Raw genomic sequence first — 26,576 nt, forward strand, 5'->3', positions numbered from 1 at the left:
AATGTGCAATTTGCAAACTTTATCTTTGGTGGGTTTCCTAACCTGGCTATGTTCGAGTTTGTAGATGTGAAACTGGGTGTGTGTGTAATAAAAGATTCACATCTTTAAAGAAGCAAATATTAGATGTGGAAGTCGAACCTCAGTGCATGATTGTAGACTCCTTTAAGTTGAAATGGTTTTCAAACCAATACTGAATCTAGGTTTAGTTCAGCCTTGTATTTAAGCACTAGCCTGGTAGCCACAGGGAGTTAGGAATTCAGTGTAGGCAAATGAGTGGGCTGGTGAGGGAGGGATGGGACCCTCTGTTCCTCTTCTGCACTCGACATAGAAATCAAGCAGGCTGCTAGAGGAGGCAAGCCCTCTTCTGTGTCCAGCATAAAAATGCAGCTCCTCCTCATTCCTCTGCCAGCCCTCTTTTTCTTTTTCTTTTTTCAGACTAGTAATCTCCTCCCGCCCACCTCCTGGTTATTTTCAAGACTGCTTTTGCTCCATTTTTAAATCTGACTGAACACGTTCTCATATTTAGAACTGGCAGTTAGGCTTAGGCGTTGTCTTCAGCAAGACCGAAGTGGCGTAACTTACATAGGCTTCGAGGCGAGAGTTAGCTGATGTTCAAATACAGCCTTGGCATCCTATGCATTTCGAAAAAGTGCCATTTTTAAACAGTGTATAGAATAAAACATTACTTTTGAGATGACACATAGACATTCAGGTGTTGTTAGTCTCTAGGAATAGCAACATTGAATGACTGAATTGTCATAACTTTTAGCAGTTGTTGCCTTTCCATCAAGTGACTGTGATAAACAGTTTCCTTTGAATTTCTTTTCTCCGATTCTCTGGTCCATGATTTATTCTGAATGGTTTACCTTTCAGAGTAAGACTACACACCTCAGAGATATTGACATTGTCATAGTAACTAGAACTGCAGTCCTGGCTGATAATTAGGATTTGTGGTGAATCATGTCTTATACGTAGGTGTTTCTGGAAACTGGAATGCTTCTATCAGCTCACTCTTTTAAAATAATCTGAAATAGAATTTTTGTTTTACTTCTCTTCACAGCTAAAGGTGTTGAAAACTTGAAAATATGTTTTTCTGTGTGAGATTAATAACCACTATAATGATTATCCTGTGTAAAATCTTGTAAAATCCAGAATCTAAAAATTTGAAATGGAATTATTATTCTTAATTGTAGAGATTATGTACTCAATATCTAAATTTATGTATTAAGTTTAGTGCAGAATGCTAACTAGTGGTTTACTTTAAAATCTTACATCACTACTTTTCTTTGCTTACTGTGGTTATTGAATGAGTCTTTTTTCATAATTCTAAAGAAATGTTTATATATTGTTTCCATATCAGTGGGGTTCAGAAATATTCAATCCCTACGTGGTGCATTAATCTGTTTCCCTTGAAAGTTAGATAGTGACTATAATCTTGGGAGATTAAACAGCAACCAGATGACCCCTGCGTAATTAAGGTGACTGAGGGTAACAGATGAAGTTCCTCAGGTGGTGGTAGTGAGCTAGTACAGTGTTTCCCAACCTTTTTTGGGCAAAGGCACACTTGTTTCATGAAAAAAATCTCGAGGCACACCACCATTAGAAAATGTTTAAAAAATTAACTCTGTGCCTAGAGAGTGCGGAAGGTGACTAGCTTTGGCAGATGGTTAGAGGTGTCGGTGATGTCTCTCAAGAAAAAAAAGCCCATCATGTTGTCCCCAGCCTAGGTAAAGTGGCTAGTTGATTTTGAGGCAAGGAAAGACAGTTCTTTTGCCCACCCGTGGCACAAACTTCGCTTTCTCATTAGTGGCTTCGCTGATGCCCTACTCGCCCCCTCTTTCAATAAAATAAAATTAAAAATAGGTTGGACTTAAATGGACTGGTGGGTGCTTTGGGGCCGCAATTCCAAGCCCCACCAGTGAGACGAACTTAAGTGAAAACTCTCGCGATGTGCGTTGTATACTGAATGCTAGTGGTTGTGGTGAAGCCCTGCTCGATCGGATCTAATCGATCATCCTGTTCAGGGACCAGCCAGGCAGCCAACAACTTCAATGTGAAGGAGACAGTCGTCCCACCATCTACTAATGAGAATGACTGCTGCTGAATCTGGTGTAACTCTCCAACAATCTGACTTCACCCACGAAGGCGCACTCTTCCATTGTCCATTGAGCCAGACAGATGCCATCCAATTGCCACTGACAAACAGATACAGACCCCCTTTTTTTTACAGCACAGCTCGCACAAATGTACATGGAACACCCTTTTCGAATTAAAACACACAGTCTCACGAGAGCAAGGAACAGCGTTTTTATATTTTACGAAAAGAAGTCGCTAGTCCTCATGGTGACAGGGTGGAAAATATTTAAAAGCAGAACCACCTTGAGGAAGGTGGAGCCATATCACATCCCGGCAGGAGGCCTAAATTGGTGGAACGCTCAGGCCCCGCCTATTCAAAGAGGACTATTAATTTGGAGAGCTGCTATCTTCCAAACTGTGAGACGACGTGGCAAAAGGGGAGCCCTGAATGGAACTTTGCGTTTTTGTCTGTTCCGTACATCAAGCTTTTGTTTGAGATCTGCCGCCTCTTCCAGCGCAGAAGATCCATTGTCTTGATTTGTGCTCGAGAACCCCCCCCTGCGCGCGCGCCCCGCTTCTCGTCCCCTTTCGGTTCATACACATAGTCTCCCCCTATTGCAATTGTAGGATTATTTATTTTTAAAACTCAACACAGGGGCGGGGAGAAAAGCTTAAACATTTCCCTTAAGTAAAGAGGAGGTTGTGTTAGCTCAACAAGGCTCCAATCCTAAACACAGTTCTTGAAAGCACACACCCTACAGAATACTGCGAGGTTTACGGTACATCCGAACGGCGGCAGCGATCTGCTGGAGGGGCGCCCGAGATTATTGGGGGGGCAGAGCCCCCCCAAACGAATTTTTGAGGGGGCTCGGGCCCCCTCAGGCCCCATGGAGTCGGCGCCTATGGCCTTGGCAAGCGCAATACCTACCAGGCTCAACGCCGGTCTCGCGCTGCCGCTTCCCGCGCTCTCAAGGACCCGGGAGGAGGAAGGCGTGAAGGGAATCCCAAAGGCGCGAAAACCTCGCGCATGCGCAGGCCTTCCGCCTGCGACAGCCCAGTAGGCTGGCCGAAGCGAGCGGCGATGGGATGTGGGAGGGAGCTCGCTCGCCGCCCCGCATGTGCTCGCCGCCGCCGCCCCGCCTCTCGCCGCCCGACTCGCCTGCCTCCCTCCCACGGCACACCAGGCAATGTCTCGCGGCACACTAGTGTGCCGCGGAACACCGGTTGGGAAACACTGAGCTAGTAAACTCAATACTTAGACATGTCTCCCACTGGAAGTAGTGTGGGAGTTTTGGAGTCACTAACAGGGTTTTGGGGTATAAAATAGTATGTCATCAATGATGTTTAGATTCCATTCACCCAGAAAGAAATTGGTGGTGGTGTTCTCTGAGCAAGATGAAAGCATCACACTGCATTATAAGTATTGTGTGTGTGCTTAGGAATTGAAATTTATATGAAACACTTTGCACTAAAGAAAATCTTTCTCCTTAGGAGCTATGCAGGTATAGAACATAAAACTGCAGCCATGTTGAGTTATTTTTTCCCACACTGATGAAGCTTAATACATCTCTTGGGTGTGTTACAACTTAAACATGCAATATATTTTTATACTGCTCTTCAATCTTGAAGGGTTCTCAGAGCAATTCAACTTACAAATTATGTAGAAAGAGTGAGCGATAATTAAAAAAATTCCTAGAACTTTTGGTGGAGGAATTCATTGGAATCAGTGGAGAACAGTGATGAAAGAAAACCTGTTCTCAGCCCATCTGACTGTTGTTGTCTCACCTGTATTGCCACAGTAATATACTGCTTTTCTGGATAACCTGTTATGATAGCAAGTGGCTGTTGGTCAAGGCAGCATATTTGTCAGTAACAGGGAAGGACTTTTTCAGCCTCCCCCCCTTTTTAAAAATATGTAGAAATTAGTCATGTTTTCATTTCCTACCAGCTTGCTCCTTTATCTGGTCATCTTCTGTCTTTGTCTAAATATACACTATCACCAGTTTTTTCTTGTACGTGTTATATCAGTTTTGCAAATAGGTTAACATTTCAGAAGAGCAGGGGTTTTTTGTTTTTAACATGGGTTTCCAAGTACACAGTTATACATTAAGACTAGAATAGACCCTCCAGGTGTCCCTATATTCCAGGGACAGTCCCAGATTTACAGCAGCTGCCCCAGTTTCTGATTTGTTCCTGGAATGTCCCACTTTCCCTTAGGACATCCCTATTTTCATTGGCGAAATGTTGGAGGGTGTGAAGTTGACTGCTTTGTTAAGCTCTGTATTAAGCATGCATTTTTGGAAGAGTGTTTTTGAGGTGGACTATTGTCTTGTCTTATTCCAAAGTTGGCACCTTTCCCAGTAATGACAAGTGTTGGAGAGAAGGGAAAATAAAGACTCCACAACTCTTTAAAAATGTGTGATGTGTGTGGTAATGAATATGTATGTACCAGTTACTCAGTATATTCTACTTTTGACTGTTATTGATATATTCCAAATGTTGCAGAGTTAGATGCTGCTTTGTAAAAAGGCTTTATCCCCACCATCCTTGCTAGATTTGGAGTTCATTGAAATGATACTTATTGAGCCTCAATACAATCCATAGGGTTGTGCAAGTGCAAGTTTTTCAACATGTCTGTGTTTGATCATAATTCATAATTAAAACCATGCTTAAGATTTTGCATAATAGTTCTCATGCAGCTGCTAGATTTATCTTGCAGGATTTTTGAAGGATAGCCCACAAACTCGAGGTGGTTGCATTTTGGCTCAGCCTAATAAAAAATATCAATAGCTTAAAGCCACATCTCCACATTCAGATACCACAGAGAAAACTATATATGAAGCGGAAGACACTCTGCAAATTTACCACATATTTAAGAATGAAGGATATCTGCTGTAGTTCCTACAGAATACAGTACATAAGACCTTAGCTATACTACCACTATACAGTGGTACCTCAGGTTACAGAAGCTTCAGGTTACAGATGCTTCAGGTTACATACTCCGCTAACCCAGAAATAGTACCTCAGGTTAAGAACTTTGCTTCAGGATGAGAACAGAAATCGTGCTCCAGCGGCGCAGCGGCAGCAGGAGGCCCCATTAGCTAAAGTGGTACCTCAGGTTAAGAACAGTTTCAGGTTAAGAATGGACCTCTGGAACGAATTAAGTTCTAAACCCGAGATACCACTGTACTGCTACTATTTAACATGTTAGAACCAGCAGCTTATCAACTGTTTTTGTAATTTAATACCTGTTGAGAAGGCTCAGAATCAGTATTAGAACCAGTATGGGTGTTTCTGAGATTAATGAACTCTTACCTTCACAATTGTTTCCTATTAAACCAACCATTTTGTTTGTGTGACTGTTAGCAGCATTCATTGATACAAGGTAGGCTTTGCCATGCTGGAAGTTTCACCTTGAGTGTCAAATAGCAATTATTTAATGACTGCTTCTGGCTTTGAAAGAATACATTTTGTCTCTTTTATTCTTCCCTGTGTTGGAGTTGCATAGTTGGAATAAACAAAGTGCTTCCCCATCCACCCCACACTTTTTACTTTCCTTTGAAATGTAATTTGCTATTCAGAGATCAATTCTAACAGTGTGGACATGATTGTCATACAGATGAGTTGCTATAGAACCATGAAAGGAGTTGGTAGGAGAGAAGGATTGTTTGTACTTGCTTCTCTATGGAGACTGGTTTGTTTGGAGCAGACTTCCGGTTCCTATACAACTGCTTGTAAGGAAAGGAGTGCAGTTTCTTCCTGACAGAGGTTGCGTCCAGTCTGGCTCTTTCTGGCAAAATAGCAATGATTGCATACCAAATTCAGTTGGGATAATTAGTGGATTTGATGCACTTGTGTAACAAACCCACTTACAAGAACATCTAGAATTTTGTGGCATGTGATGGAAAGGATACTGAAAAGTGTGGGATAACAATTGTTTCATGCAATGTTGTAAAACTTCCATGCAAAGAAATCTGACTGAGTATTCAATAGACATCATATAACCTCCCCACCAACTTTGTGTAAGCAACCTACGGTGAATGCTCAATAAACAAGTCATCTAGAAGCAACCGGAATGTGTCTGGATGAAGCACAATTTGACACTTGAGACACTTTAAGTTTGTTTGGGAATGCGAGGTTGGGCGGCAGAGGAAGGACAATAGCTGCTTACCATCTCTTGCAATCAAAATAGATTAACTGATGCTGCCTCGATTGCTCCCTGAATATACCATCACATGTTTTGTAGCATAACATCATGAATAGCCTCTGTAGATACAGTCTACAGGCCTACATGGTGAACTATATTTCTACATGAGGTTTTCTAGGCCACCCCCTGTTTTCAAGAAATAGGACAAACTGCTCCTGAAGCTTTTATAGGCAGCCTCTAGTTTAGTATGAAGGGGAACCCCTCCCCCCCACTAAGCACGAGACAATGTAAGCCTTTTTTCTTTTGTCTAGGAACTCTCTCAGTTGTGGTCTTAAGCTGGAAAATGAGTCTAAAAACATGTCTCTGTTTGACAACTTTCCCCCTAACTACAAAAGCAAAAAACAAACAAAAGCCCTACTTTATTGTTAATGGTTTGACCATTTTTCTTTGCAAAAATAACAAAGTAATGCAATTAACCACACTTCTCCATTCAGCTCCCCCTCCCTAGTCTCTCTTCCCCACCCCTGGCAATTCCCATACATCCTAACCTACCAACTTTTCAGACTAAAATTCACCTTCAGATTCCTAACCAGGCCCGTGCAGAGCTTATCTTATGCCTGGGGCAGGAGTCTCATTCTTGCCATGATAGCGTAAGTCTGGCAGGACCGTAGCGCCCCCCCTTAACCCTCTGAGGTCCAGGGCAAGTATACCCAACTGCCCTCCCCCTATAGGCCTGCTCCTAATAATATGGAAAAGGCTCATACTGTTCAGGAAAGTTCCTGACCCTCCTGTGAGGCTTTGTGAGGACAGTAGGAGCCTAAAGAGAGGGCAGGATAAATCCTTACATAAGTGGTCTTCCAGCTATATGGGCATTTTAAAATAAGAATCAAAAGTACAGTGGTGCCTCGCAAGATGAAATTAATTCGTTCCGCGAGTTTTTTTGTCTAGTGAATTTTTCGTCTTGCGAAGCATGGTGTCGGAAAAGTTTTGGAAAAGCTTCAAAAATCACCAAAAACCTCAAAAAAGGCTACCACACTGCGTTCTATGAGTTGCTCCTCAAAGTCAAGTCGCAACTGTATTAATGGTGTTAAGAAAAAGGAAACAAACTTGCAAGACGTTTTCGTCTTGCGAAGCAAGCCCATAGGGAAATTCGTCTTGCGAAGCAGCTCAAAAACCGCAAAACCCTTTCGTCTAGCGAGCTTTTCGTCTTGTGGGGCATTCGTCTTGTGGGGCACCACTGTAAAAGGGATTCCATTTTATCAGTGCACTGCATCAAAAGCTTTCTCAAAACAAGTCATATATGGCTATTAAATGGTACACATTCTCTGAATGTAGTTGCCCATATGTATTCCAACCTTGCATCCTGCTGTCTTCAAGAAGGGAGTAACATGGAAGCCCGATTTGCTGTATATCTTCTCGTTGTTTTAAATTAAACATCATAAAACATATTTAAGCATTTGTGTTGGCTTTGAATCAGCCAGTTTGCCTTTCTCAATGAGTGAGTTCATGTATTAAATTGGAATCTGTACAAATTACTGTTAATTATAATCAAGGCAAGGCGAAGCCTAAACTAGGTCACATGTCTTATCAAATAAAACATACTGAGACAATATTTTATTTGCTTGGTTGGGTTTAAAAGATTATACTGAGGTGTTTCAGCTGCTACTATTCAAAGACAGTTTTAATTTAGCTTCAAAACATATTTTCTCTTGTGAATCATAGTGAGTCTGTACTCTTGGGATGGCAAGCATATTTTCATCTAAAAATCAAGGTTTGTGTTGAACTGTGAAGCAACCATCCACATTCTTTGTCATAAACTTTCACCTGCCATGCCAATTTGGTCATAAGGACTGTTTTCCAAACCTCCCTGCAGTACTGCACTGTATCCAAGTGTGCACAAGTATTTACAGTGGTACCTCGCAAGACGAATGCCTCGCAAGACAAAAAACTCGCTAGACGAAAGGTTTTTCCGTTTTCGATTTGCCTCGCAAGACGAAATTTCCCTATGGGCTTGCTTCGCAAGACGAAAACGTCTCGCGGCTTTGTTTCCTTTGTCTAAAAACAAAGACATGTTTTGTTTATAAAGTTAATTTATTTTCCCTTCAATTTTTGAACTGCTCTTTACAGTATGTGTGACTTTAAAGAGCAGTTAATAAACTGTTGTTGTACCAAATTTGGCTTTGTTTCGACTTTTTTTGACCATAGGAACGCATTAATTGATTTTCAATGCATTCCTATGGGATTTCGTGATTCGCAAGACGAAAAATTCGCTAGACGACAAAAATTGCGGAACGAATTAATTTCGTCTTGCGGGGCACCACTGTAATGGAGTGTTTGTGACCTATGTGTTTTATTATTAAACACTAGCAAGCATGTCCATTGAGATATATATATATAAGAAGCAGTGGTGTTTCTGTTTTTAATTGTGTTTTTAAAAAGCTAACACCAACTCTCTTGAGGGTGGTGCCACTCTTCTGTACAAGAGCTGAGAACAGGGGATTAGCCCAATGCTGTTAAAATAGAAGAAGAAATGTGCAGGAAACCCACCATTACAGCATCATGCAAGAAAAATCAGGAGCAAGAAAAAACTGATTTGTTTTTCATCTATGTGGCAGGACATTGATTATTTGGCAACATTTGCCCTCTTAGTAATCTGTTCTCCAGGCTAAACATACAACATTTCTACATAATTGATTTCCAGACACCTCAGCATCTTTGTTGCTCTTTTGTGCACAAGATTCAGTTAGTTGATTTCCTTCATCATAACTGAGTACGATCCATACTCTTAACAATTTAATTTTGGGGGAGCAAAATGCATGCTTGGCAATAAATCAGTGGTTGAGAACCTAGGTCTGTTCTAGATGATCTCTTGAGTATTCATTCTGATTTGTTTGTGCCAAGGTTCTATGACAACCATTTATTTATTGAGCATTTATCTTAATTTTTTTTTGCATGGAGGTTATACAACTTTTCACCAGCTGATCCTTATCCCATACTTTCTTGTGCATTTGGCCTGCCAGATGTTGCTTTACTACAGCTCCTATCACTCCTGACCACTGGCCATACTGGCTGGGGCTGATGGTAGTTGTGTTTCAGCAACATCTGAAGGGCCAAAAGTTCCCTACCCCTACTCTAGTGCATTTCCCCTTTCACTTTCCATACAGCAAAAACTCAGATTGTTTTAAAAAGCAGATTTGTTGAGAGAGAGTGAGAGAGACCTTGAATGCACTTTAATTTAACCTAAATTTGCTAATATGCAAATAAATCCCTCTCACAAAATAGTGATAGTTGATCCTAGTTTGTAGATGACCAGCTTCAAAATAGCTGTGAGGTGGAATGAGCATTATTTGCAGTATAATAATGGTGGCTGGGTGCCTAATTCTTCATCCACCCCCAGCCTTCCTCCTGAGATGCCTTCGCCATATACTCCCCCCAGTGATGTGGCACTATATTCATAGCACTCAGTGGAAAAAAACAGGTGGCTGCAGGGATAAGTGGGCAGGGGCTTATGCAGTGCAAAACATGCCAGAACAATATGCCCTACTGGATTGAAAAAAAAGACATTTCTAGTTCAGAATCCTGTTTTTCACATTGGCCCACCAGATGCCTCTGGGAGGTTCATGAGCAGGGCATGGAGGCTTCAGCTCTCATCTGCTGTTGTTCCTAGCAGCTGGTACCCAGAGGCATGTTGCATCTGATCCTAGAGGTTGCACATAGGCATCATGATTAGTAGCTGTTGATGGCCTTATTCTACATGAATTTCTCAAATTTCCTTTAATGCCATCTAAGTTTGTAGCCAACACCACATCTTGTGGCAGTGAATTTATTTGTTTTGGTATGTGTTGTGCATTCCTGCATCTCCTGCTATTTAGCTTCACATCTTCCACTACCACACAGGATCTGTTTAATACTGAGCCACTTCTGCAAAGTGACCCAGCTCTACTGTCAACGTACTAGTTTATACTTTATAACTAAAGAAGTTGCTGTTGACAATGTTAATTCATTTTCACTACTACCTTGGTTGTAGATTTCTACACCCTTGGTCTCAGAAAACACGGAGCATTTCCGTGTTTATTAAACAAATAAATTAGCCAAATAACAAGTTTTTGCCACAAAAAGCAATTGTAGAACTAGAAGAGCACTAGAAGGCCACATTGTATTGATTTCATGAAGAATTAAAAAACTGCCTGGTTTATACCAATAGCATATTTTAAGCAGTGGTAACAGCAACCATATAGAGCCACATGAGAACCAGTAAATTAGCTGTAGGGAACTGCTTTTCTTATTTATTGTTACAATATGTAAGGGTGTTAGAGTGGATAAAACTAATTACTGTTTTCTGTTTATTCGGTAACTCATTTGAAGACTCTAGCTTTCTATATTCTGTGTATAGCTGCAGTTTCAAAGGATTGCCATGCATTTGTAGAAAGAAGGAAACTGCCTCAGAATGAAGTTCTCTGCGTATCGTTTTAAACATGTCAACCCTAGTCCCTTAGGAATGAGTCCAAAATATAAAATACAATGCTTATGTTACTTGTTCAAGTTAACACCAGTTACATTGGATTATCACCTGGATTGTAGTAAAAAAAGAAAGAGAAAAATGTGTATTAAAATAAAAGAATGGGGAAGAGAGCCTATTGAAATTACTGGCCCCAGTTTGTGTATGAACATTTCCTGCAAATGTGCAGCTTATTTATATATGGCACTCTTCTAGAACATGAAAGGTCAGGATGCATTTTTTGTTTACTTTCACATATTTCATTCTCATTTGAACATGTGAAACAGACTAGTATGTGCACATATGCACTGGGGGACATTACAGCCAGTCATTTAGATCCTTAGCTGATAGTTAGGGCTAGAACCTGCAGTCCCAGTGCAAATGAGTGTGAGGTCTTCTAGTCTTGGCTGCCTTTCAGTGATATTTTATCCATTAGTTAAGTGAGGTTCCTGCTTTACATGTAGAAGGTCCCAGTTTCAATCCCCATCATCTCCAGGTGGAGCTGAGAGTTTCCACTGTCTGAAACCCTGGATAGCCACTGCCATTCAGTGTTGACTATCACCAGCAAGATGCGATTGTCACCAACTAGGGATGAGTTTTACAAGGCAACAGACGAATGCATAAGGCTGCCAATGGCTACTAGTTAGGGTAGCTTTATGCTTCCTCCAGGATACCAAAGGACCACTTTCATTGGGTGTAATATTTCCAGATAGTTTGGTGAACTGGAACAGAAGTGACAAGTAGGAAAGCAAAAAGTTCTGTTCACCTAGAATTAAAAAATGTGGCTATGCTAAGTTTAGTATGTTGCCAGGTTTCTGTGTATGTTTGCTCTTAGGATTTGGGTAGATGTTGACTTTAAGTCAGTGGGACTTTACTGTTCTTCCTGAAAAACCACAGGCCTCCTTTTTGTAGGTTTCATTTGGGAAGATTTCTAGCTAGGTATGAGATCTGATTTCTTCAGCCTAGCTATCATAATCTCATTATCCAAATCACTACTTTTAATAATACATTTCTTGTAGCAATAAATTTAGCCCTGTCCCATGGTGTGCTGACACGTTCTGCATCTCATTAGTCACACAGCATATGATTCAATATACTTTCCTCTCTCTCTCTCTCTCTCTCTCTCTCTCTCTCTCTCTCTCACACACACACACACACACACACACACACACACACATTCATTCTGCATGCGATGACAGCTTTTCTGTTAATTTTTGTTTCCAGAATATTTATGTATGCTGGGCTCTAAATGTGTGTACAGTGTGAGAATTTCTGTGTGTGAAAAAATCAGAATTTGACATAAGGTATTTCAGGGCGTAGCAATCTGCACCATCCAGCTGAGTGAAACTGTGAGCAGAAGAATCTCCAAATATGGGATTTAAGTCATACCTATGCAGTATAAGGTTGCATGTTGAAGTCTTCAATAAGGCAGGCATTGAGTTGGAATGATAAGGGGGCTTGAATCTTGTGCTGTATTGGTTGTTGGAGCCTTGATCTCTCTCATTGTGATGTGGTATGACGCCCCCACATCGTTCTGTAAGTCCCATAACCATCAAATACCTGGGGGCTACTTTGGGGAGAAGGGTGGTTTGTAGATTGAAGTGATTGTGGAGGTGATGATAATAATGATACTCCCCTTCCCCATTTCATTCTCACAACCACCCCATGTGGTAAGTTGGACTGAGAGATAGTGACAGTCCTGAGGTCACTCAGTGAGCTTCTTGAAATTGGTTCTCTCCAGTCCTAGCACAGCACTTGAACTCAGGGATGGGGAACCTGTCACCCTCCAGATGTTTCCTGGACTACAGCTGCCATCATCACTGACAGTTGGCCAGAGAAATGATAGGAAAAGTGAACAGAGGAGTCAACGTGCCGCTGGGCCTAGTCTTCTTTTATACCTGAAGTAAAATGTCATTTTTTTATTTATAAAAATACGAAGTTGAAAACATTATATTTGGCAATGGTATTTAAGCTTCTGCTGTTTTTGTTCCCTCTGCGAGGGAAGGTTACATGCAAACATGAATGCCAGCATTTGCTGCTTGAAAGGGCAAAGGCTGTGGCATTGGAAGAACCTGAAGTAAGCAGGCTGTGCCTCCTTGAAGGCATGACGGATGGGCACGCACAGCCTCACACAGCAAAAGTCATTGTTCAGTGTATTTTGTTTGAAGAACAGCCAAATCCAGAAATAGTCATCTAGTCAGTATCAGCTTCACAATTGGTTTCCACATATGTAGGAAAAGTGTGAGAGCAGAATGCCAGAAAATCTGTCTATTTCTCCAACCACTTCATGGTGGGTGAAAAACAGAAAGCTTATAGTTTAAATAAGATGCCAGCTTCAGATTGTGCATTGTAATGGAGTTTTTGGAGATTTTCTGCTTGGTTGGAATATGTGTTAGTTGGGCCAGCCCTAAAATGTCTTACATGAGGCAAATTGTATATTGCAAAATCTTCAGTAATCTCTACCTTTCTAAGAGCCTTTTTATTAAATAAAAATATCACTGGTCTTTGAAGGAAATACCTAATTTTTTATATTTTCAGTCCCTAAACACCACAAACAAAATGTCCTCTGTTTGACCAATGTGCCCTTAATTAGCAGCAGCTTCTATTAACACCCCTCACCCCTTATGTTTGTTATGTACTTGTGTTGCTACCACTCATTTCTGTACAAGCTTGTTTCAGATGGGAATGTGCCTTAAAACTTTATCTAATTTATAGTAAACAAAGCTTCAGGTTTTTGTTTTTTAAGTTTCCAACTTTGTTGATTATCCACTTTGCTTAGTGTGAGGTTCTGTCTCATTTTGATTTTGATTTCATTAATTACATGACGTTGGGAATATTTTGCTCCCTTTGGGCCATATCTATACTTCATTTTTGCCCACCTCCAGAAGTCTTGTATTAGCAAGTAATAGATATCCAAAATAATCTGTGGTTTTTTTATAAGATTGTGCTTCACAGCATGTGCTCATACATGAGACAGTTCACTAACACAAAACAATCTCCCTCATTGTGCTTCACAGTAAACTATAGTTAATGGTTTACTGCAAATGTGCTGACCTGGGGTGTCTTGCTTCTCCACACTGCTGGTGCATGAAGGAACCAAACCATGATCCTTGCCTCTTATGTTAAGTCTAAACTAGGAATTGTGGTCTGTTTTGCTAAAACCACAATGGGTAAGCAGAAAACAAATATTGGCTTATTATGAGGTTCTATTCAGCTAAGTTGTACTCTGAGTAGACCCACTGAAATGTCCATTCATTTCAGTGGGCCTGCTCTGAGTAGAATTAGCATTGGCTAACCCATGGTTTGTTTGGAGTGGAACAAAACATGATCCTTGGTTTGGATGTATCAGTATTCCCATTGACCATGGTTGGTTTCTCCACAGCACTAAAAATGAAGAAGTTAAGCAGGTCTGATTGGCTCATGTGCGGTAAGCACAGGTTTGTTATGGAAATGCAGACTTTGTCACTGAAATTGTGGCGGCTTTTTTAAAAGGAAAGAAGTTTATTTTCCTGTGCTCTGAATTCTGTGTAAGAATTGGTACATATGGCTCCTTCGAGGAAATAATTGCCATTGAGGTCAAACACTGCAAAGCAGTAAATAACTTATGAAGGTGATTGATGTCTCAGGCGTCTGATGATGACAAAAACCTTTTATTGTGAGTAATGCTGTAGGTATAATTCTTCTTATTCCAGAGAACTGGAAACATGCATCATCTGTCTTGGAAGGGAGGGGTGTTGAATATATTGCTAACACTTGCTTAGCATTTTCACTGTTTTCATTTTGGCGTTTGACTTTGAGGCTTAAACATGGAGTTCAGGAGCAGGGGGCGGGCAGCTGAAATTGTTCAGGTGGCCACTGGTCACAGCTCAGCTACTAAACTATTCTGATAATAATTTGGGCTTGGCCTTATCCCCGAACTTGTTTCCAATGTTAGGGTTCATTCCTAGACCATATGACATCATAAAAACAATTCTATGATTCTGTATGTCTTTGAACGCTGGCAATAGGGCCACTCCTAGTTTAAGAAGAACACCCAAGCCTGGAGGGTATGACTTCCACAGTAGATGGAGTCCAGAGATCTGTTGCTTTAGAAATGTGGCACTGAAATTAACCATATTAAGGCTGCAGTCATATGTAAACTTACTTGAGAGTAAAACCCTTTGCACACAAAAAACCTGTAGTTCCCAAACTGTTCTGCTACTGCAGCTCATCCATTTACCGTATTTTTCGCTCGATAATATGCACCCAACCATAACACGCATGTAGTTTTTAGAGGAGGAAAACAAGAAAAAAAATATTCTACACGAAACAGTGGATGTATGATTTTTGTGGTTCATGCTGTGGCCACAGACATGTGATCTGATGGTGAGTTTGGGGTAGCCCAATGCAAAAATCCTGATGATCCATGTGGATCCATGTTTGTAACCATGTTTTTGCACCACTGTGGCCCCAGGCCACAGTGGGTGCGTGATTTTTTTGGTGCAAACTGTAGCCATGGACATGCTATGTGATCTGATGGTGAATTTGGGGTGACCCAGTGCAAAAATCCTGAGGATCCATGTGGATCTGTGCTTTGTAACCACGTTTTAAGTGGGGAGGGAAGGAAAAGCACTCAAGGGACAAGGAGCACGCGTGGAGCAAGCTCTGCTTCTCTCCCTCCCCCCCCCCCCAGCGAGCTGAAAAACTTTGCTGGAGGGACGGAGAGCCTGCTTGCTTTAAAGGAGCCTACCGGACAGGAGCCGCTTACACGAGTGTAAACGGCTCCTGTCCGGTAGGCTCCTTTAAAGCAAGCAGGTTCTGCTTCTCTCCCTCCCCCCCCCCCGCCCTTAGCGAGCTGAAAATCTTTCCTGCTATTTCCAGCAAAGCGGGAGAAGAGCCGCTGAGTGGGGACGAGAGATACAGAGAGCCTGCTTGCTTTAAAGGAGCCAACCGGACAGGAGCCGCTTACACTTGTGTAAGCGGCTCCTCTCCCCTCCCGCTGGAAACCACGGAGGAAGCAAGCATTCGCTCCGTAACACGCACAGACATTTCCCCTTACTTTCTAGGAGGAAAAAAATGCGTGTAATGGAGCGAAAACTATGGTAGTTGAGCCTTGGGTTTCACCACAGCTTTTCGACATTTGCTTGGAAATCTGTGTAGGTCAGCAGTCCCTAGTCTTTTTGGCCTTGGAGATCAAAGAAGTGTTCTTGGCACGCGTGGAGCAAGCTCTGCTTCTCTCCCTCCCCCCCCCCCCAGCGAGCTGAAAAACTTTGCTGGAGGGACGGAGAGCCTGCTTGCTTTAAAGGAGCCTACCGGACAGGAGCCGCTTACACGAGTGTAAACGGCTCCTGTCCGGTAGGCTCCTTTAAAGCAAGCAGGTTCTGCTTCTCTCCCTCCCCCCCCCCGCCCTTAGCGAGCTGAAAATCTTTCCTGCTATTTCCAGCAAAGCGGGAGAAGAGCCGCTGAGTGGGGACGAGAGATACAGAGAGCCTGCTTGCTTTAAAGGAGCCAACCGGACAGGAGCCGCTTACACTTGTGTAAGCGGCTCCTCTCCCCTCCCGCTGGAAACCACGGAGGAAGCAAGCATTCGCTCCGTAACACGCACAGACATTTCCCCTTACTTTCTAGGAGGAAAAAAATGCGTGTAATGGAGCGAAAACTATGGTAGTTGAGCCTTGGGTTTCACCACAGCTTTTCGACATTTGCTTGGAAATCTGTGTAGGTCAGCAGTCCCTAGTCTTTTTGGCCTTGGAGATCAAAGAAGTGTTCTTGGCATCATAAAAAACCAATTTCACAAATACTGGTGATGCTCAGAACCCTCCAGTGCATACTCACAAACAAAAAAGACATAGCCAAAAAAGCAGGTCAGCTACCCAAAATGAGCAACACTCCCCACCGCCAAAAAACTACAACCTCATTTTTGTTGGAAATATATATATTAAAGATTGGAAAGTGTAGGAGACCTTGACAAGTGCTAATGGGAGTGTCTGATCTACTGTGATGACAATTGGGAACCCCAGATATAGGGACATGTATTGCTCTCAATATTTATACACTTCTGAGTTTTGTATACATGATCCCCAATCTTCCTTTCCATCTGAATTAAGGATTTTAATCTATGTGGTGATCTCAAGGGTTTGCCCAACCAGCCGAATTTGTCTGCCTGTTAAGCAAACATGGCTGTATAATACAGATGTATTCTAGATGGGTGTGAAATGAGTTCTTAAACATGGTGCTATTGTTTGTGACTGTGTTGAAACCAGGTAAGAGTACATTTTTAAATTTAATGAAGTGTCAAAACACCCCTAGACCCATCCTTTTCCTGGAAAATACCACAAAACCACAAAAATTGGCTTATTTCTTATTTCTAATTGAGTGTTCATGCCATCATGATTTGGTGCTCTTTCGTTTTGTTACTAATCCTGTATTGCTGTTTAGGCAACTAAGGCTAACATCCTGTTAAAGAATAAGTAGTATCAACTGACCCTTTACCTTTTCCATCTCAGGGTTGTCCCTTTATAACAAAATACAGTGCAAGAGTAGTCCTGCTTTGGAACTGCAACCCTTTTATAGTTGCCATCTGTGGCAAATTTTTAAAGTCTATTTCCTGCAGACATCAGTAGCAAAGCTACCTTTTATTTTAATTTTTTTGGAGAAGAATGATGATATGCCTATAATCTGTTTTGGTGATCAGGGAATTTACTTTAGAATCCTACAGACTTGAAGAAAATATCACTAATGCAAATAGTTTTATTGGAAGTTCTCATCCCCCCATGTTTATTTTTAGAGTAAACCCCATGAAAGCTAAATAATTGACGCAAGTTGTACTTGGCAGTCCTCAAGAGCGTTTTGCTTACTCTTCTTATGCAAGGTATTTTCATTGCTTGCAAAATGCTTTTTAGTCTTGGCACCCCAATTTCAGTGATTGTGGGTGTGATAAAAATATATTTGTAGACAAGCCCATCGTGCAGCAGCCACTATTATATTTTGGATCCATACCCCAAATAATTAAGGAAGGCAACATTTTAAAAATATTAGTTAAAATGTCAACTGTATTAAAGATAGTACTAAAAGAAACACCTGTTCATTCCTGCCTGCCAAATACAGATGCCACACCCCCTTTCTTCTATCTTTTCCCCCTGGAAAATGATAAAGTTGGAGGAACAGATGTCCAGGAGTCAGACAATGAGGGTACACCTCCAGGCTCAGCTCAAGGTATTTTTGTCACCCTAAGTAACACTTTGTGTTTCAACTCTTCCCCACCCCAAGTAACTTGGCATGTGCTGGACAGTGCAACAGAACAGAGTTCAAAAGCCCCTCCTATTTTCTATCTTGTTACCTCTTCATACATGAGACAATTGTAACCTGTGAACCACTGCTGCCAACATTAATGCTCCCACAAACATGAGTTATGCAAACACAAATATGGATCATTGATTATTAATATGAATCACTGATCACATTATAAACTTGCATTGAATGGGTGGGTGAAATCTGCCCTCTTCCCATGTGTAACTAGCATCTGAAAATATGATTGGGTGGTTAAAGGAATGTGAGAAATCCCACATTAGGCGAGCTTGTGTATCTTAATAGCTAAGCTACAAATTGGGAAGTTCCTAGTTTGAGTCTCACCTGTGTTATGAAGTCTCTTGGTGGTCTTAGACAAGAGATTCCCCTCAGCCTCAGTTAACAGAATTGCTACTAGATGCATATGAAGCACTCTGAAAACTTGAAAGTACAGTGCAAGTGTTAAATAGTATTAAGTTATTTTGAATGTGCATCTTTAACAATGGGTGAACACACTATGTATTCCCAGCATTTAACCATATTCTAACTTATTTTAATATTGCATTTTTAAATTGCTGTAACCATCCTGGGACCTCATGGTGAAGGGTGGGAAAGAAATCTAATAAATGTTAATAGTGATTCAGACAATAAAAATGATTAAGAACCATGATAAGGAGGATGCAGCCTGATGCTGTGCATGTTTGCACATAGTAGGCTACACTGTGTTCAGAAGCTCCAGCCAGCATGGTTGATGGTTGGTGTTATAGGAATTGTATTCCAACAACACCCGGAGGGCCAGAGGTTCACCATCCCTGTGATGGCAGCACAAAAAACTTTGCTGGGGAGAAATGGTAACCCCTATGTAGTAATTGAGTATTACCTGCTAGTCCTAAGGACACGTAACCTCTGGCATAGGTTGTCACCTCTTGTTTGCTGGTCCCAGTTGAAGAATTGGGCAGTTACAGCTGCACTCTTTTCACAACTGCAGTTACCTCTTCTCTATCCACCCTCTGTTTACTGCTACCAGCTCACATGCCCATCATTTGCAGCAGCTGCTGCTACTTGCTTGATGAGGTGGGACTTAATGAGGTAGTAGCTTTTGATTTTCCCCAGTGGTTGAGTTCCAAGTAGCGCTTAGCGTATACACTTCCAGTATAGGGTGTAGCTGTGCATATGTGCAGCACTCCACTGGTTCCGCCTCCACAAGTTTCTGTATGATTTCTAGAGAAATCAACACCAAGAGACTCTTTCAATGTGTTGTTACTGCTGCTAAATATACTAGTACAGTTGTACCTTGGAAGCTGAACTTCTTGGCTCCCGAACAAATTGGCTCCAGAATGATCAAAACCCAGAAGTGAGTGTTCTGGTTTTTGAATGATTTTCAGAAGTCGAACGTCCACCGTGGCTTTTGATTGACTGCAGGAAGCTCCTGTAGCCAATCGGAAGCTGCGCTTTGGTTTTCAAACGGTTCTGGGAGTTGAACACACTCCCGGAACGGATTCTGTTCAAAAACCAAGGTACCACTGTATATGACAGACTGGTTGAGCTGTTGTGTTTCCTAACTTCTGTTGCCTGGGCAAGAAAAAAAAATCTCTTATCATTTATGATTAGTTGATAATAATATTGACAATAGTCTGCTATACAGATTCTACTTGATACTGACTGGGGTGAACCAAGTATTAAAATAATGTGCTTTTCCAGACCCCTAACAAGGATTGTTATCTATTTCTTTTGTGTAAACATTCAGTTCACCCTTTCTTCATCTGCCACCAAGAAAAATGCTTGAATAGCATTCTGCAAGTTTTTGTTAATTGTTTGAATTTAGGATGCAGAACTAATCTTGACCTACTTTGAGGCTTCTATAAGTGTCTCCTCAAATGAAAAGAGATGAAGTTCCTTTGGGAATTTCCCAGAAATGGCTATTGAGAAGACCTAGAATTCTACATGATCTTGCATAAGAGCATCTATTACTATGCTAATATCATGGACTTGCTTTTGTTGAAAGCTGTAGTCTGTTTCATCTATCCTGCAACTCATTTTGAGTGCCGCTATCTAAAAATCTGGAGATCCAGTCCTCCAGGTATCTTGACCTCTCAACTGACTAAAGCAAACCATTTGATTTGGTGCTATGTCTTTTATATACTCCTGCCAATTTAGGCTGACATGTAAATGTTCGCTATCCTGTGAAACCTAGTATTGCCTCATTTGTATTCAGTACTAAGCCATTATGTGTGGTTAGCTAAATCATACTGTTCATGAGCTGCATGCTGGTGCATATAGCTCCGGTGCTCTTTCTTTGCTCTTCAGAGATTGTGGTTTGTTGCTTATTTTCTGATACTGGTTTGTTTGGCCATGATCCTAGGTTCAGATGATTTGTTTGTAAGCAATTTTAAACATGACCAAAAGCCTTTTAAAACCAGGTCCAAAATTAGGTGACAACAATGTGCCATCAGCAAAAAGTAAGATATCTTGTTGCTAAGGTTTGGGGAGTTGCTGTCTGGGACATAAAGGATATTGTCCAGATTATCTAGATACAAGATAGACAGCAAGAAGACAATAATACAGGGTACAGTTGTTGAAGCACCTGTTTATAAACTTAAAAGAAGAGTTCTGATTTGAAGATTTTGCATCAAGCATACCTGTCTCAAAGAACAACTGTAACCCAGGTGATTGAGGATAGAGTTGTCCAAGAGATTGTGCTTGCATTTGAAGGGCGTTTTCAGAATGCCAGATACACACCTGTGAAAGTAACATCTTTAGTCATAGCGTCTGGCTAGATCATATGGCAAATATTCTTTGGGAAACATATGTTGGATTAATAGTCAAAATTGATGGGCCTTTCACCTTAAATACACAATTCTATGCAAAATTACTTGTGCAAAGGCCCCGTTGATTCAGTGGGAAAGCTTGTATCCTGGGGTGATTGGCAAACTTCCACGTGATTACAGCTTCTTCCTGCAATAAGTGGCTGTAAGGGAAACAGGTTTGCAGTAAACTTCTTCCTTATAAAACTAGCTAGGTACAGTGGTGCCTCGCAAGACGAAATTAATTCGTTCCGCGAGTCTCTTCGTCTTGCGACTTTTTCGTCTTGCGATGCACGGTTTCCCATAGGAATGCATTGAAAATCAATTAATGCGTTCCTAGGGAAACCGCCTTCAGACCAGGTCCGGGGAGAGTCTGTCCCCGGACCTCTTCTGAAGGCTGGGGGGGGGGGGACAAGGGCTTTTCTTCCCACCCCCAGCATTTTAAAAAACCCCGGGACAGCAGAGGACTTCTCCGCTGTCCGGGCGATCTTAAAATGCTGGCGGGCGGCATTTTAAAATCGCCCCGGACAGCGGAGGACTTCTCCGCTGTCCGGGGCGATTTAAAAGCCCTCCGGGACAGGCAGGCAGGGGGGACAAAGACTTTCGCCCCCCGCCAGCCTTCAGAAGAGGTCCTGGACCTCTTCTGAAGGCGAGTGGGGGGCGAAGGTCTTTGCTCCCCCCCGCCTGCCTTCAAAAGCCCTCCGGGACAGGCAGGCGGGGGGGGGAAGCAAAGACTTTCGCCCCCCGCCAGCCTTCAGAAGAGGTCCTGGACCTCTTCTGAAGGCGAGCGGGGGGCGAAGGTCTTTGCTCCCCCCCGCCTGCCTTCAAAAGCCCTCCGGGACAGGCAGGCGGGGGAAGCAAAGACTTTCGCCCCCCGCCAGCCTTCAGAAGAGGTCCTGGACCTCTTCTGAAGGCGAGCGGGGGGCGAAAGTCTTTGCTCCCCCCGCCTGCCTTCAAAAGCCCTCCGGGACAGGCAGGCAGGGGGGGAGCAAAGACCTTCGCCCCCCCGCCAGCCTTCAGAAGAGGTCCTGGACCTCTTCTGAAGGCGGGCGGGGGCGAAAGTCTTTGCTCCCCCCCGCCTGCCTTCAAAAGCCCTCCGGGACAGGCAGGCAGGGGGGAGCAAAGACTTTCGCCCCCCCGCCCGCCTTCAGAAGGTGTTCCCGCCCCGCCGCCCGGCTTCGGAGCATCGTTCCGAAGCCGGGCGGCGGGGGCAGGCTTCTCCCCGCCGCCCCTTGCTTCAAAAGAGGTCCGGGGACAGCGGGAAGCGCTTCCCGCTGTCCCCAGACCTGGGGCTGCAGGGAGAAGATCGCTTCTTCCCCGCTGTCCCCGGACCTCTTTTGAAGCAAGGGGCTGTGGGGAGATCGCTTCTCCATGCCGCCCCTTGCTTCAAAAGAGGTCCGGGGACAGCGGGAAGACCCGCTGTCCCCGGAGCTGGCGGGGCAAGCTTCGTTTTGGGAAGCAAGCCCATAGGGAAATTCGTCTTGCGAGGCAACTCGAAAACGAAAAAACCTTTCTTTTTGCGAGTTTTTCGTCTCGCGAGCCGTTCGTCTTGCGGGGTACCACTGTATTTTCTAATATGAGAGTGTCTAGAATTAAAATATTCTGGCCTTTGGGCTCATAGCATTTTTCTTGCTAGAGCTTTGCGGTCTATTCAAGCAATATTACACAACATACATAGTGTTGACTGCTTAGTACATTGTGTAGCTGTGTAAAAAAGTTTCTGTCAGCCTAAAAACTGTTGTACAACATTAACAAATGGTGAAGCTCACCTGGCTGTTATACTGAAAAAGATCTATATGCTTGATGACCCTTGCCTTCCCTATAACACTTTCACAAACTTCCAAGGTGAAACTTCCAGTAGGTTGTATTTCTTTCTCTCTCGTAATGGGGATGGAACAACTCCCCTATGAAGAAAGGTTGCAGCATTTGGGAATCCTTAGTTTAGAAAAAGAAGCAAGTAAGAGGTGATAGGATAGAAGTTTATAAAGTTATGCAAGAAATACATGAAGAAAGCAGATAGCAAGAAGTTTTCCTCCCTCTCTCATAATACTAGAATTTGCCAACATCCATTGGAGCTGGAAGTTGGAAGTTTCAGGACAGATGAAAGAAAGTTCTTCATGCAGCACATTGTCAAACTATGGAACTCGCTTCTGCAGGAGGCGGTGATGGCCACCTTGAATGGCTTGAAAAGAGGATCAGACAAATTCATGGAGGAGAGGGCTATCAATAGCTACTAGTTACGATGGCTACACTCTACCTTCACAGTTGGAGGCAGCAATGCTTCTGAATACCAGTTGCTGGAAATTGTGGGAGGCGATAGTGCTCTTGTGCTGGAATTCTGCTTGCTGGTTTCCTACATGCATCTGGTTGGCCACTGTAGACTAGAAGGGCCACTGGCCTGATCTATCAGGCTACTCTTTTCGCTTTCGTGGTCTTAATATTCTCCATTTATTAACTATATTAATGGGTTATAATTGTTAAAGGTAAAGGGACCCCTGACCATTAGGTCCAGTCGTGACCGACTCTGGGGTTGCGTGCTCATCTCGCTCTATAGGCTGGCGGAACCGGCATTTGTCCGCAGACAGCTTCCGGGTCATGTGGCCAGCATGACTAAGCTGCTTCTGGTGAACCAGAGCAGCACACGGAAACGCCGTTTACCTTCCTGCCGGAGTGGTCCCTATTTACCTACTTGCACTTAGACGTGCTTTCGAACTGCTAGGTTGGCAGGAGCAGGGACCGAGCAACGGGAGCTCACCCCGTTGCGGGGATTCGAACCGCCGATCTTCTGATCGGCAAGTCCTAGGCTCTGTGGTTTAACCCACAGCGCCACCCGCATCCCTCCAATAACTGTTACTACACATTTAATATTTCTTTGACATATGCGGAAGTGCTATGGGAAACACCATTCCAGGCCAACTGATCATGTGAACTCCCTGCCCCTGTTGAGGGGCCTGCATTTTATTTTATTGCTTTTTAAGTTTTTATGACACTACTGTGTTTGAGATCTGTTAAATCAGTTTAAATGCCAACTATGGCAGAAAGGCAACGTACATATGTTTTACAAACAACTATAACAGAGCTTACTGAATGCTCACATCTTCGTCCTTAAAAGGGGCATCTAAGATTGGTATCCTGCTATTACCACATCTCCACATTTTTGTAACTTACAGTCTGTGGGCTGCAAGTTGCTTTGAAGTCCATCACCTCCTTATAGCTTATGTTGATTCATCAATTAAAGCTTGCAACCCAAGTTTTATACACTGCAGCAAATTCAAAAAGTGGCATAAACACGAAGGTGTCGGAGTGCATCATAAATATTAATAGTCTTTCCAGTGCAGTGTCAAACCTTTATAGGGGAAGAGCTGAATTTCAAAGAGATTAAGTGACCTGCTCAAGGTTAGGTTGCGAGCTGTGTGCAAATTCAATTCTAAATGTCTTATTCTAATTAGACACAATCTGCAGCTAGCCACAGGAAAGGTCCGCACCAGATGAATACCTATTCCTACGGTGTCATTTTACAACGCAGAAAACAAACTCTTTGTGCCTCAGCTTGGAAAGGGTTACAGTTGAAATGCCTGTAGCAGCCTGAAGAAAATGTGAACCACTGAATGAAGAAAGAATAGGAACCTGATGTTTGCAAGCTGGGTTGTTGTTTTTTTGTTGTTCTCTGATAGAATTATTACCAGAAATTGTTTGAGGAGGTTCTGTTAATTGCTAGCATTTTTGAACCTGACAGAGGGGGAAAGCAGCCTGTCTGTTGTATTATTGGGCAGGTGGGGGGAAGAAAAGAAGCAACTTTTGGTCCTTAGCCCTTTCCTCCTTGGATTCTCGTGCCTTTGCCTCCTCTCTCTGCTTCTGCAGTCTGTGCTTGTGTGTGCAACATGGAGGGAGGCATTGGAGCAGCTGCCGCTGCTGCTGCTTTTACCAATATCTATTCAGCAGCTTGTACTGCAGGGGCGATAAGGACTGAAGGCAATCTTGATGAATCCAAAAGGTCAGTACTATCAATAAATCACCCAGAGAAAGGGCTTTTTGAGGGATGTTTAAATTCACGTCTCATTTCAAACCAACAAACAAACATCAGATATGCTAACTGTTTCTAAGGAAAAATGTTTGTTCCATGTTTTATTTAAGCCAATAATTCGGTAATAAAATACAAGCCACAATATTAATAATCATGTAATTATTTCCTAAATGCAGATTCCTTTTAATACATATAGGAGGACTTTATTGGGATGGAACAAAACAATTGTCCTTCAGACACCTTTATTTAATTATGGTATATAGTCATATTAAAAAGTAGGCATCATGGCTTTCTGTCCTCCCCCCATTTTAATTTTTGTGGTGATGTTTAACTATTTGTTGTCTGTGTAGAGTAATACTGCAATGTTATGTCTAAAATACACATAATATGACACACAGAATTTTGCTAAATTGGATTAAATACAATTCTTATGAGCTGAATTACAAGGAATTGTTCAGTGTTTGCATCTGCAATATATATATAGACTGCAGACTAAATTTAATACTGTAGTTCTTAAAAGCTAGTTTGAGTCCTGGTTGTTTAGTAAAAATTCTTGTGGAATGAATTAGTGCTGATAACTTTAGGGCAAATCATTTCCATTACCTTGGCCTCAGATTTATATTGCAGTTGATCTAAAATAATCCTGTTATTTAATTTCAGTTGGGATGTTCTTCTAGGCAAAGATGACAAAATTTTTATGGAGTAGAGTTGTCATTAATACTGAAAACTTGCCTTAATGGCAACAACTGCAACCTCCTACCTTTATGGTTTTTTAAAAAAAAAATATGGTTGTTTTGCAAGACCTACAGTTATTTATGAGCAGGAAGTAGGTGGTTCCAAGGTCTCCTATTTCAGTTTATATGCAGATATACAGAGTTCAGGTATTTCACCATGGGGACTCCACCCACCTGAAGGACTCAGTAGCTAGCTAATGAATTTAAATGGTCCAGAGTAGTTTCCCTAGAGACTTTTTCTGGTGGGTGGGGTGGGTAAGCTTGGAGTAGATGTCCTCTGCCCTGGCTCTCTTACAGGTAGGGCTGGCCCAAGACATTTTGCTATCTGAGGCGCATATCAGAATTGTGCCGCTTTTCATTCCATATACAGAAGCAGACTGGATTGCCAGCTGAATCTGAACTGGTGATAAGACAGCCCCCCCATTCCCTTTGTACAGCAAGACAGTTAAGTGGGGCCTGGGACAAGCTGCCCAACAGAATAGAATACTGGTGGCAGGGGGGTGGGTATGAGAAATAACTGCTGGTGTTGTCCCTCCCCAATCTGCTGCCTGAAGTAATTACTTAACTTTGCCTAATGGCTGGCCTGGCCCTGTTTTACAGTGTTTCATTTACTGCTTCTCTTAGAAAACGTATGAATCAAAATGTTTCCCAGTGCTGGTATGCATGTGCTCTTGAATGAACACTGATATTCTAAAACTCTTTGCTCTTACACAAGTAAGAATGAAGGGCTTCTGTGAATGAAAACCACCTGGAGTTCAAATATCTGTGTTTACTGTGCAAATTGCCACCCAAGTATACATAAGCTGGTAATGATATGAAGAATAAAGATGGCATTCTTTTATTGGTAAAAGAAATATGGTATTTAGTGTGTTTCTTTCTTTCTCTCTTCCCCACCCCCCATGCACTGCATATATCCAAGTATGTCCTTCACTCCCAATTCCCTTTACTTCTCTGGCCTTCTATTCTGTTTCAGAGGTGTGTGATGGCAACACTTACTCTAATAATTGCCAAAAGTAGATCTCAGCAT

The 26,576-nt window shown here is 42.4% G+C and overlaps 1 protein-coding gene and 1 long non-coding RNA gene across 8 annotated transcripts in view; one reads left to right on the plus strand and one right to left on the minus strand.

The window, feature by feature from the left end:
* Positions 1-26,576, minus strand: part of LOC308574686 — a 306,109-nt gene that overhangs the window by 148,379 nt on the left and 131,154 nt on the right. The gene's annotated exons all lie outside the window — the stretch shown is intronic.
* Positions 1-26,576, plus strand: part of ARHGAP32 (Rho GTPase activating protein 32) — a 212,137-nt gene that overhangs the window by 37,670 nt on the left and 147,891 nt on the right. The window contains exon 1 of one of the 7 annotated variants that reach the window (XM_081172435.1): positions 24,571-24,785. The exons of 5 other annotated variants lie outside the window; for them this stretch is intronic. In XM_081172435.1, the coding sequence (XP_081028561.1) occupies positions 24,673-24,785 (113 nt within the window). In that variant the 5' untranslated portion in view covers positions 24,571-24,672. Of the gene's footprint in view, positions 1-24,570; positions 24,786-26,576 lie in introns of those variants that run through there. One more of the 7 variants, XM_081172437.1, reaches the window with a different exon arrangement.

This window comes from Podarcis bocagei (genome assembly GCF_964188305.1).
Source record: "Podarcis bocagei genome assembly, chromosome: 15".
Classification (NCBI taxonomy): domain Eukaryota; kingdom Metazoa; phylum Chordata; class Lepidosauria; order Squamata; family Lacertidae; genus Podarcis; species Podarcis bocagei.